This window comes from Chelonia mydas, chromosome 6 (genome assembly GCF_015237465.2).
Source record: "Chelonia mydas isolate rCheMyd1 chromosome 6, rCheMyd1.pri.v2, whole genome shotgun sequence".
Taxonomy (NCBI): Eukaryota; Metazoa; Chordata; order Testudines; family Cheloniidae; genus Chelonia; species Chelonia mydas.
Window position 1 is genome coordinate 4,360,236 of NC_051246.2, and position 12,232 is coordinate 4,372,467.

The following is a 12,232-nucleotide window of genomic DNA, read 5'->3' on the forward strand; positions in this document are numbered from 1 at the left end:
CCTTGCCCTGGTGCCCCAACTCAGATCCGTGGACTCGGTAAATCTGGTGTCCTGCTTCCATCTCTGCTCGACAATGGATGGTTCATAGGAAGATGCAGCCCCTCTTCGATGCCTTGCTGCGGTGAGCCATGAGCTCCCACTGGGCTTCTTTCACTGCAGACCGATTGTAGCATTCATGTTCAATGTGTGTTTCACCTAGATGCAGTCTCTGATCTCGGCTTTTCTGCAGCGGTGAGTTCCACAGGTCAGCTCTGCTTGCTGCAGAGATGCATAGGGTTCAAATTTCCCTGCGCATTAATTTCACTGAAGGGGCAATTGGGCCAGTGTGACCTTAAATCGTCTGTTGCTTGCCGTAATCCTAAATTGCATGTATCAGTAGGAGGGACTCTTTGAAGGTCTAATCTCCCCTTCCCTAGAGTCTTTCCACCTACCATCTCAAAGCAATTTGCAAATTCAAGTTTGTTAATCTTCAGTGCCCCCGGTGAGATGCTGTTTCACACAGGGGGGAAACTGAGATACAGAGAGGGGCAGAGATGTGCTCGCGGTCACACAGCAAGTCAGCGGAAGAGGTGGATGCAGCTGGCTCTTAAGCTCTTTGGCCGAGGTGACGTGTGGGGAGACGGGTCATGTGCCCCCCATATTTTATATTTTTTGCACGGAGTGGGTTCACAATATGTGATGGGCAGTCGTTTCTTTCCAGACTTTCAAACCTTAATAACGTAACCAAGGGGGTGCCTTTGACCCTTCGCCTTAATAGTTGTTCTCCCATGACTTTCACTTTTTCAGGCAGCGTGGCATTCGCAAGTGTGTTCCTTAGGCCTTGGAATTGTATTTGGCTTTTTTACTTATTTTTCTGAAAAGCGGTTCAAGGACAGTCTGCGTTTAAACTAAGCCAATTTAATAGCGTACCTGTTGTTAGCTTTGTGCAATGGTGAAAAGACAATTAAGTTTGGACTTTTTCCTACACTAAGAAGGGCTACGTTTCCCTGTGATTAATAAGCCCCAATATTAATTTTAAAACTGTTTCAACAATGGCTAAATTACGCTTGCCAGCAATGTGTGGCACCAACAGAATTGCTGCTATATTTTATCTGAAGTAGTTTATCGAATAATTTATACCTAAGAGATTTGGGTAATTAAAACCCAAGGGGAATTGACGCTGACCTCTACACGTTTGTTTGTCTTTTAGTTGGGAAAGAAACGCAGTTCTGCAAACGCTGTTACTTTGCTCCAAACAACGTCTTCACTGAAATAAAGAGAGGTTTTTTTTTCCGATCAAAACCTCGCATGGTTTGCTTGTAATAATAAAGCTGTATGTAGTTGTGGGGGGATTATATTCATTCACTAGATTCGTTCTGGCACTTTATTTCCAGGTAGCCCATCAAAGAAGGCAAATGGCAGAATGCATAATGATTTCGGAGTGTTTTTTAAAAAGAATTTCAAGTGTCCGAGCTACCCCTGTACAAACTGGCCTTAACTCTTAACCGTATATTAAGACAACTTTCTTGTTAAGCTTTTTAATGCATGTATGAATCCTATAACCAGTTTTTTCCCTGGATAGCTTAATTTTGGAACAGTCTCCATCTGCTATTACGTAGTATTGTACAGCATGACCTCAGAAGCAGTCTAGAAATCGAAACTCCCTTGTCTCTTGAGTGCCTGCCCTGAACCCTGCTGCAAACCACCAGAACTTTTAAATTGTGCCCCCTCCTGCCCCCGCCCTCAACAGTTACTTGTCCCTTCTCCTCTTTGCCGAACGGATGGCCTTTTTAGGTGTTGGTACAGCACCTTGGGCAATATTGCCCTGCGCTGAGCCGGGGGCCTCTAGGTTTTTCTATAGTAGAAAAAATGAACAAAAGAACCCAGGAGTCCTGGCTCCCAGATCGAGCCCACTTCCCTTCCAGAGCCCTGGATAGAACCCAGGAGTCCTGGCTCCTAGTGACTTCTGCACAGAACTTTCCAGCACTACACCTCCCATGAGGCACTGTGCTGTGTTTTATGCAGGGAGGTAGAATCCTGTTCCCTTTGCAGAGCATGCTGGGAACTGCAGGCAGCCGGCAGGCTTTTCCCATTGACGTGCATGGAGATGCCCTATGGGACTACGTTGCCCATGAGGCTTTGCGCTTCCAGCCGCTCATGGAGCCCTTGGTCACCGCATTGCCTTCTGGGATTTGTAGTTCTCCAGGAGACGATTTACTGTTGACTTGCCTGAGGAAGGCTGCCGATCGGAACTACGTTTCCCAAGACACCCTGCTCCCGGGCTGCGTGGTGGCTGAGGCTCCCCCCCTTTCAGAGGCGCAGGCAGCCGGCTCGCTCCGGTCCCCCAGAGTGGAACCTTGCAGGCCCCGCACCTGGCGGTAAGGGCCCCCTTTAGAACGTACCACTATGGCGGTGGGAATGGGGGGGTTGGGGCTGTACCATTCCCTGCTTTCCCCATGCGGCGCAAGGGGATGGGAAACGGGCCCTAGGGTTTCTGATCCGCCGGTTCGAGTCCGGCCTCGGACACTTGGGTTCCATCCCCGGCCCGGGGAGGGGGAGGAGTGGGGTCCAGTGGTTAGAGAAGCGGGGGCTGGCTGGAGCGGGGGGGCTGGGGGATCAGGACTCCTGGGTTCCATCCCCAGCTCTGGGAGGGGAGCAGGGTCTAGTGCTTAGAGAGGGGGGCAGGGCTGGGAGCCCGGACGCCCGGGTTCCATCCCCAGAGTGGGGTCTGGAGGGGTGGAGCTGGGTGCCAGGGATGCTCTTGCAATGCTTTGATGCCGGTGAGTTGGCCGTGGTGGGGGGCAGGCGCCGGGGCTGTACGTCCCCGATGCCAGGGCTGGGCTCCTGCTGTCCTGTCCCGGCTCCGCTGCCCCCAGCCCTGCCTTCTGGGGTGCAAAGAGCCCGGGCTCGGGGGCGATGGATGGCCTGGGGGCCTGGCATGCACCTGCCCATGATATCGGGCACCTTGGGACGAGACCTGAAATGCACCACGCTGGACCTGAGATAAGAGTTTTTTACTCCCTGCCCTCCCAGAGCTGGGGAGAGAACCCAGGAGTCCTGGCTCCCAGCCCCCCCCGCTCTAACCCACGAGACTCCACTCCCGTCCCAGAGCTGGGGAGAGAACCCAGGAGTCCTGGCTCCCAGCCCCCCCTGCTCTATCCCACGAGACTCCACTCCCGTCCCAGAGCTGGGGAGAGAACCCAGGAGTCCTGGCTCCCAGCCCCCCCTGCTCTATCCCACGAGACTCCACTCCCGTCCCAGAGCTGGGGAGAGAACCCAGGAGTCCTGGCTCCCAGCTCCCCCTGCTCTAATCCACCAGACCCCACTCCCCTCCCAGAGCTGGGGAGAGAACCCAGGAGTCCTGGCTCCCAGCCCCCCCTGCTCTAACCCACTAGACCCCACTCCCCTCCCAGAGCTGGGGAGAGAAACCAGGAGTCCGGATATTTTTTCTCTCCTCTTCGATGTCTGGTGGCAGATGGCTCTTCTGTGGGTGGCGGGGTGGCACAGAGCGATTGGGGTGGGGCCTGGTATGATTCTCTCTGGTTCCTCTCCTCTGTGCGTGGTTCACGCCAGGGCTAAATGCCAGTGGCCTGAGGTAAATCCAACCATCCAAGTCTATTACAGAGGGCGGGGCGCCAGGCCTCCTGCGTAGTCTCCCCGGCTCCGAGAGGGGAGTGGGGTCTTGTAGGTTTGGGGGGGTGGGGCAGAGAGGCAGGACTCCTGGGTTCTATCCCCGGCTCTGAGAGGGGAGTGGGGTCGAGTGGGGTTGGGGCTGAGAGCCAGGGCTCCTGGGTTCTGTCCCCACACCAATAACCCTGTGTCAATGAGGCGCTCCTCACTTTGGTACATGTGGGGTCTCCAGCCCTGGCCCTCCTTGGGGTGACGCCTGGACCCACCGTTTTCATCTTGCCAAGCGTCTGCTTGGCGGGGGCCCCAGTGTCTGGCCGCTCCTGGGATTTGAACCAGGGCCCCGGAAGGAAAGATTCCCCCTATGACACCCCCAGCTGCTCATGATCTGGGATTGACTGGGGGGGAGTGGGTGCGTATCACAGCAGCAGCTCGAGTTGACCTAGAGTGGGGGGGAGGGGGTAGCTCGGCTGGGGTTGATGTTGGGGGGGCTGCTGGAGAGAGGGGGAACTGGGAACGAAGACCTCGCGCGAAGCATTGGGGGATCCTGGTTCTGTCCATGCGTCTGTCCATCCCTAGATCCCTGGAATGTTGAGTTTGTCTGTCATCCTTCCCTGGCCCGTCCATCTTAATGTCTGTCTGTCTGTCCCTAGGTCCCTAGGATGCTGTCTGTCTGCCTATGCATCGGGTGCCTATCCATCTGTCTGTCCATAGGGTATCTGTCTGTCCAACTCCAGGATGTCTGGCCTTCTGACTGCCTGTCTCTAGGATGTCTGTCTGCCTGCTCTTAGGGCGTCAGTCCGTCTGTCTGCTTGTCCTTATGGTGTCTGTCCATCTCTAGGATGTCTGGCCTTCTGTCTGCCTGTCCGTAGGATGTCTGTCTGCCTGCCCTTAGGGTGTCTGTCCATGCCTAGGATGTCTGGCCATCTCTAGGTCCTTGGGCTGTCTGACTCATCCATCTGCTCTCTGACGCCCTCCCCACCCCCTCGTGCAGCAAATCCAGCCCCTGGGTGGTCCCGCGGGCCCCTCTCTGGGCGGATAGGCAGGGTGCTCCTTGGTTGGCTGCGGCAGCCGGTGTTGGCTAATGGGGGTGGAGATGGATGGGACCAATGGGCCATGCACCTGGTGGTGGTGGGGCGCGTGTAACCCCACGCTGGGTTTTTGATTTGCCCACTCAGCGGCCGGGCAGAGACACCCACTCCATGGGCACCGGGGCTCCCGGGGTTCCTTCCACTCGGGCGCAGGTCGGTGCTTGGCCTTCTTCTGTCCAGTCAATGATCCGTTCTCTCTTTCTCCCTCTCTCTCTCTCTCTCTGTCTGCATTTCTACTCTTCCCCCCCTGTGCCCGCCCCTTCCCGCTCTGTCCACCTAGGCTGTTCCCTGGGAGCAGATCCAGCAAGCCAAGGACAAAACACGTCACCCTGGTTTCTCTTTAATCTGCTCTCTCTCTAGCCAGGCCCTCAGTGATCTGTCCAGCTCCCCCCCGCCCCCTCCAGCTCTTCAACAGGTGTCTCGGTCACTTTCTGATCTCTCTGTCGGTGTCCTTATTTATCTCCCTCTGCATCTGTTCTCTCGTCTGTCTGTCTGTAGCTAGCCGTCCATCTCCAAACAGCGCGCTTTCTCTCTAGTTTTTAATATCTATCTATCTATCTATCTATCTATCTATCTATCTATCCATCCATCCCCATATACCCCTCTCATCTCTCTCTCTCTCCCTCTCCCATACACCACCCCCATGAATCTATCTATCTATCCCCATACATCCCCCTCATCCATCTATCTATCCATCCCCATCCTATCTATCTATCTATCTGTCTGTCTGTCTGTCTGTCTATCCCCATACACCCCTCTCATCCGTCTGTCTGTCTATCCCCATACACCCCTCTCATCCGTCTGTCTGTCTATCCCCATACACCCCTCTCATCCGTCTGTCTGTCTATCCCCATACACCCCTCTCATCTGTCTGTCTGTCTATCCCCATACACCCCTCTCATCTGTCTGTCTATCTATCTATCTATCTATCCATCTATCTATCCCCATACACTCCTCTCATCCATCCATCTATCCATCTATCTATCCCCATACACTCCTCTCATCCATCCATCTATCTATCTATCCCCATACACCCCTCTCATCTATCCATCTATCCATCCATCTATCTATCCCCATACACCCCTCTCATCCATCCATCTATCTATCCCCATACACCCCTCTCATCTATCTATCTATCTATCTATCTATCTATCTATCTATCTATCTATCCCCATACACACCCCCGCCCCCCATCCCGTAAACACCCTTCTGTCTGTCACTCACCCTGTTTAATCCACACATTCTCTCTTTTGGAATTTCTCAGTACACCCAGAGGTTATTACCCTGAGCAAGGTCCCTGTCGTGCTGGGCGCTGCACAGACCCCCCCCCCCCCCCCCCCCCCCCCCGCACCCGCCCCAGCCGAGATCAAGGTCCCCGTCACACCGGATGCTGCATAGACCCTTCGCCTGTCTGAGATGGGGGCCCCATCATGCCTGGCACAGCGCAGACCCCTGGGAGAGGCAGTCCCGGCCTCGCAGCATTTACCATTCAGACCGACAAAGGCAGGATCAATCTCCAAGTTGTGCAGATGGGGAAAGTGAGGTGCAGCGACTGGCCCGTGATGCCACCAGGAAGCTGGAGCAGAGCAGGGGAATAGAACCCAGGAGTCCTGGGGGCGAATTATTATTTCTTCATGACGATGTGAAATCCCCACTGTGTGTCTCTTTTCTTTTAGATGGAAACGGCGCTCCCCGCTGTTGGCAAGGAAGGAAACCTCCACAAAATAAACAAGTTCACCTGAGGTAAGTGACTTCTGGAGGCCGTCTATTATGAGAGCAGCTAAGAGTTCCTAACCACGATCGGGCCCACGGTTGCTGCCCAGACCGCCCCATTGAGCGCAGCAATTCCCCCCAGTTGCCTCACCCCAAAGGTGGTGCTTCTCAGCGCCGGGCTAGCCATCCCTGTGTGGTATTATGTCTGGTTGTTCGTCCATTGCCCCACCCCAGAGGCAGTCGCATCCCAGTGCCAGCTTTGCTCTGAACCTTCCTGTCTCTCATCTCCAGGTGTCTGTGAAGGCAGGAAAATGCTGTGGAAAGCTCTGCTGAGGGTGGAGCTGGGGGGAACGGGCAACCGGGCCCCCTCCATGAACTGGCTCCTGTCCCCCGCCCTCCGGTACCGGTCCACTTCTGTCATGGACAACCATCATGTGGAGCTGGCCCGAGAGCGATCCAAGACAGTCACCTCCTTCTACAACCAGTCGGCCATTGACATCGCAGCAGAGAAGGTGAGGGGCGTTGGCTCAGTCAGGAGGGAAACTGAGGCAAGCCCAGTGGGTGGCACTAGGGGGTGCTGTGCTGCAGGGAGTGTGGGAGAGGGTGTTCTCCTCTGGCTTCAATGCCTCAGTGTGGCGCTAGGGGGCACTGTGCTGCAGAGAGCCGGGTGGGGCTCATTCATCTTGGGATCCTGGCCAAATTCCAGCTCCGGGGACTCCACTCTACTCTCCCAAATTCCCTTCTGCTCTTTCAATTGGACACAGGATTCCTTTTCGCTTCCTGTCCCAAAGCCCTGCACGTCACAGCCAGCTGCCGTGCCACGCCCCAGAGTCAGCCGCATCTCAGCGCCAGCTGAGCCGACCCCCTATGGCCTTGCTGCACGGCTGGGCCCCAACTGCCCCACCCCAGAGGTGGCTGCATCTCCGCTCTGGGCGACCCATTTCTTGTGTGAGAGTCATCTGTTCCTCTCTTGGCTCCTTTCCCCCACGCTGCACAGCAGCTAGTCACCCAGATTCATTCCCTGCTACAATGGATGTGCAGTGGGGTAAGTCGGTCCCATTGTGTTAAATAGGAAGGGGAGAGCGGGCTGGGAGCAGAAGCTTGGCAGCGTGAGCCAGCGTTAAGCAGCCAAATATTTACTCAAGAGAAACCAGGCCACGTGCTGAAGAATTACCGCCTGTCCCCTGTACTAGAGGGGAGTTTAATAATATTAATTTCAGCCGCTCTCCAAGTACGAAGCTGCTGGCAAATAAAACACGCACACACGTGCCACAGAAGAAGGGATGCATTGGCAGTCCAGGCGGTATTAATCTGGGTTTAGTGAAATAGGCCGGAGACAGAAATTAAGGGGCCTTTCCCCTCTAGGAGGCGCCAGCTCCAATCTGGCCCCAGACGCAGGGACTGGCTGGCTCAGGGGCGTGGGGAATGGGGCCCGGGGCCTGTTCCCTCTAGGGGGCGCCGGCTCTGACCCGGACTTGAAGAGGCCGATCAGAAGCCGCCCCCCCCCCCCCCCGCCTTGCATTCGCTACTTTTGATTTCCTGTTTGCTTTTTCCATTTAGCATCCTTTGAAGGCCCCTTCCCCGTTGCTGGGCAGGTAGCAGTATTGCCATGGCAACCCTCTCGGTTGCCTAGGTATCCATGGCAACTCCTGCTCTTCCTCTCTCAAGAGCCCACACCTCAGCCAGGGGAGGCCCGGATCCTGGGCCCCGGCCCGTTAAAAGCCGGGGCTGAGTTGTGAGACCCAGTTCCTGAGGAACGAGGTCGGCGCGCTTGGTGCTGAGATGCAGCCACCTCTGGGGTGGGGCAGCTGGGGAACAGCCGCACAAGGGAACAGACTGGGGGGACGGGAGCCGTTACCCACCCGGCCCTTCCAGGCGCTGCAGATTGAAGGCGTCCGGACGGCTGTAGCTGCTCTGCCCCCCGCGGCGGGTGCTGGCTCATTACTGGGGAATCTGGGGCGTTGGTCCCAGCAGCAGGTCTGGGCTCCCATGTGCCTCCTGGCAGCGAAAGCCGTGGGGACTGCCAGCGCAGGTGTTTGGCACGACCAAGTCCGGGGTTCGCCCAAGGGCCCATCTAGCCTGGTATCCCGCCCACTCCCTGCCACCTGGATCAGACCCCCCGGGCCCATCTAGTCTGGGATCTTGCCCCCTCCCTGCTGCCCCGGAACAGACCCACGGGCCCATCTAGCCTGCTGGCCCCCCACTGTGTCAGAGCCTGGTGGTGTTCGCCGCGTCGGGGTTTCCAATTCCTCCTTCCCCGAACTGCCCCTTCCTGAGCCCCAACCCTGACACTTGGCTGTTCTGTGTGTGTGTAATGTCCTGGCTCGGGGGGTGTCCAGCCCCATGTGGGGGTCCCTTCGGGAGGTGGGGTGTCCAGCCCCGTGTGGGGGTCCCTTCGGGAGGTGGGGTGTCCAGCCCCGTGTGGGGGTCCCTTCGGGAGGTGGGGTGTCCAGCCCCGTGTGGGAGTCCCCTAGGGAGGTGGGATGTCCAGCCCCGTGTGGGGGTCCCTTCGGGAGGTGGGGGGGGTCCAACCCCATGTGGGGGTCTCCTGAGGAATGGAATCAAGCCCCTTCCTCCTCCGTTCTTGCTGTCTGGTTCTTTTCTCTCCCTCTGCTCTGCTGCTTTCACCATCTTTTCCCTCCTTTTTGTTTCTTCCTCATTCAGTCTTCTTACTCCATTTCTCTTTTTTCTTTCCTTCATTCTCTCCTTTCTGTTTCCTGTCATTTCTCCCCCATTCAATCCTATTTCTCTCCTTTTTCTTCCGTCTCATTCATTCTTTCCTTCACTTGTGCTCCTTTTATTTCTTCCTCGTGCATTCTTGTTTTTCTTTTTTTTCTCATTCACTCTTTTCTCTTCCTCTTCCTCCTTCCTTTCTTCCTCATCCACTTTCCCTCTCATTCCTTTTTTGTTTCTTCCTCCTTCATTCTCTCGGCGTTCCTGTCCCATTCTTTCCCCATCTCACACTCCCTCCCTCTCTCTCTTCTGTTCCTGTGGGCACCCCACAGACCCACCCCCCATGCCCCACCTGGGCGCGGCTGTGCCCTACAGCTGTATTGCCATGCTCCACCTGCTGTTCCCCCCTCTGCCCTCAGGGGGCGCTCTGGACCCCTCACTAATCTGCCTCCTTCATGTTCTCTCCCAGCCGTCTGTGAGATTGACGCCCACCACCATGCTGTATTCGGGACGGTCGCAGGATGGCAGCCACCTCCTGGTAAGCTGTGGACCGGCACAGCCCCCCAGCATGCCCCCACCTGGCCCATCTGAGAGCTCCAACTGAACCCCACTTTACCAGAGGGGAAAAAAGTGCTATCCCTGTTATACATGCCGGGGAAACTGAGGCACAGAGTAAGGGTCGGGGGGAAGGATCACACAGTCACGCAGGGAATTAATAATAGAACGCAGGAGTCCCAGCTCCCAGCCCCCTGCTCTAACTATTAGACCCTACTCCCCTCCCAGAGCCAGGGATAGAACCCAGGAGTCCTGGCTCCCAGCCACTCTGACTCTAGTTCTGCTAGAATTGGTGGGGAGGAGCTGCAGGCTGCAGGTTGGGTCCTGTGAGGGAGGGATGGAAGCAGCCCTAAAGATGCCAACAGATGGGTGCCAGCATCTCCTGAGCAGGACAGATGCCAGGGCACACCCAGCCAGTGCCTCATTCAGCCTGTGGGCTGGGATCTCTTAGGACTCCTGGGTTCTCTCCCCAGCTCTGGGAGGGGAGGGGAGTCTAGTGGGTTAGAGCAGGGGGGGCTGGGAGCCAGGACTCCTGGGTTCTCTCCTCAGCTCTGGGAGGGGAGTGGGGTCTAGTGGGTTAGAGCAGAGGGGGCAGGGAGCCAGGACTCCTGGGTTCTCTCCTCAGCTCTGGGAGGGGAGTGGGGTCTAGTGGGTTAGAGCAGGGGGCTGGGAGCCAGGACTCCTGGGTTCTCTCCCACTGTGTGTGCAGCTGAGAACTGACACACTTGTTGCTTCATTGCTCAGCACAGTTCTCCAGTCTGCCCAAGCCTGAGGGTGTGCTGGCTGTTTCCAGGCAGATCGCCCGGCGTGTTACGTCCTACCCCGTTAAATGAACTGATGGGATTGTAGCAACCTTCATCCCAGTCTCTGCACAGGAATGGCTCACCCAGCGCTGAGATGCAGCCACCTCTGGGGTGGGGGCAGCTGGGGAACAGCCGTGAAGTTTCAAAACAGTTTAACACAGAAAGCGAAGGAAAATTTGGACTGGTTGATTGCAGGGGGTCGGGATTAAGGGAGGAAGAACAGAATTAGGCACAGACATAGGATCAGCACCTTACCTCTTTAGTTTGTTTAAACCAGGAGTCCTGGCTCCCAGCTCCTTCTGCTTTAACCACTAGACCCCACTCCCCTCCCAGAGCAGGGGAGAGAACCCAGGAGTCCTGGCTCCCAGCCCCCTTGCTCTGGCCACTGTCCCCTGACCCCGGTCAATAACACTCTGAGTTCTTCCTCCTGTAGAAAAGTGCCCACTACCTTCACCGCGAGCTGCCCGTCCGCATCGCCCATCGCATCAAGGGCTTCCGCAGCCTCCCCTTCATCATCGGATGCAACCCCACCATCCTCCACGTGGTACGTACCCGAGCGGGGGCACAGCTGAGGGACACCGTGAGGGGGAAGGGGACACAAGGGGGATCTGGCGGTTGTAGTGTGGGTGGGGATAGAACCCAGGAGTCCTGGCTCCCAGCCCGCCCTGCTCTAACCCACTAGCCTCCACTCCCCTCCCAGGGCTGGGGAGAGAACCCAGGAGTCCTGGCTCCCAGCCCCCCCTGCTCTAACCCACTAGCCTCCACTCCCCTCCCAGGGCTGGGGAGAGAACCCAGGAGTCCTGGCTCCCAGCGCCCCCTGCTCTAACCCACTAGCCCCCACTCCCCTCCCAGGGCTGGGGAGAGAACCCAGGAGTCCTGTGCTCTATCAGGTGAACCCTGCTGCCAGTCAGTGTTTCCCTGCCTCACTTGACGCTTATTCGTTTTTCCGTCCTTCAGCATGAGCTGTACATCCGAGCCTTCCAGATGCTGAGCGAATTCCCCACGGTGAGTAGTCGATTATCGGGTGGCCCCCAGCACCCAAAGCGCTAGTTAAAATACGGGAACAGGTTATACGCTCCCTTCCCCCATCGCCGACTGATCCGGTGCCTGGGCCAATCGAGCGAAGGGTAGAATATCTGCAGGGAGGGTCAGGATAACCTAGGTTGTCACATCTCCATCCACCCAATCCCACACTGCTCCATTCCCCCTTGCAGACACCATCCATCCCTGTACACGCCATCCATCCCTGTACATGTATCTCAGCTGGATCCATCCATCTGTCAATCCCTCCCTCCCTCCATCCATCCATCTGTACATGCCATCTGTCTGTCTCAGCTGGATCCATCCCTCCATCCATCTCTGTATGCACCATCCAGCTATCTCAACTGAATTGATGGATCTTTCTTTCTTTCTTTCTTGGGATCTTTGCTGTTCTGGCCTTCGGTCTATATGGCTAAGGTGACACAATAAATTTACCATATGCTGGTGGTTTGGTGGAATTGGGACATGGCCCTTACCCCTCTCTGGGGCACCGGCTCCGATCTGGGGCATGGGGCCTTTCCCTTCCAGAGGGCGCTGACTTCCACACAGGTTCATGTCCCTTCCATCCTGTCCCCCTCCCAGATCAAGGACCAAGAGTCAGAGACCCGGTACTGCAAGCTGGTCCGGCAGCTGCTGGATGATCATAAGGACGTGGTGACGCTGCTGGCCGAGGGGGTGCGGGAGTGTCGTAAACACATCCAGGTATTGGGGGGCTGGGATTGTGAGAAGGGTTCAAGCAGGGGGGGCTGG

At 56.6% G+C, this 12,232-nt stretch overlaps 1 protein-coding gene across 1 annotated transcript in view; it reads left to right on the plus strand.

Moving 5' to 3' along the window:
- BCKDK (branched chain keto acid dehydrogenase kinase) overlaps positions 1-12,232 on the plus strand; it is a 21,797-nt gene continuing 9,565 nt past the window's right edge. The window contains exons 1-7 of the mRNA XM_037898936.2: positions 1-2,357; positions 6,374-6,440; positions 6,702-6,922; positions 9,553-9,621; positions 10,875-10,985; positions 11,399-11,446; positions 12,065-12,184. Coding sequence (XP_037754864.1) covers positions 6,722-6,922; positions 9,553-9,621; positions 10,875-10,985; positions 11,399-11,446; positions 12,065-12,184 — 549 coding nt within the window. The 5' untranslated portion in view covers positions 1-2,357; positions 6,374-6,440; positions 6,702-6,721. The remainder of the gene's footprint in view (positions 2,358-6,373; positions 6,441-6,701; positions 6,923-9,552; positions 9,622-10,874; positions 10,986-11,398; positions 11,447-12,064; positions 12,185-12,232) is intronic.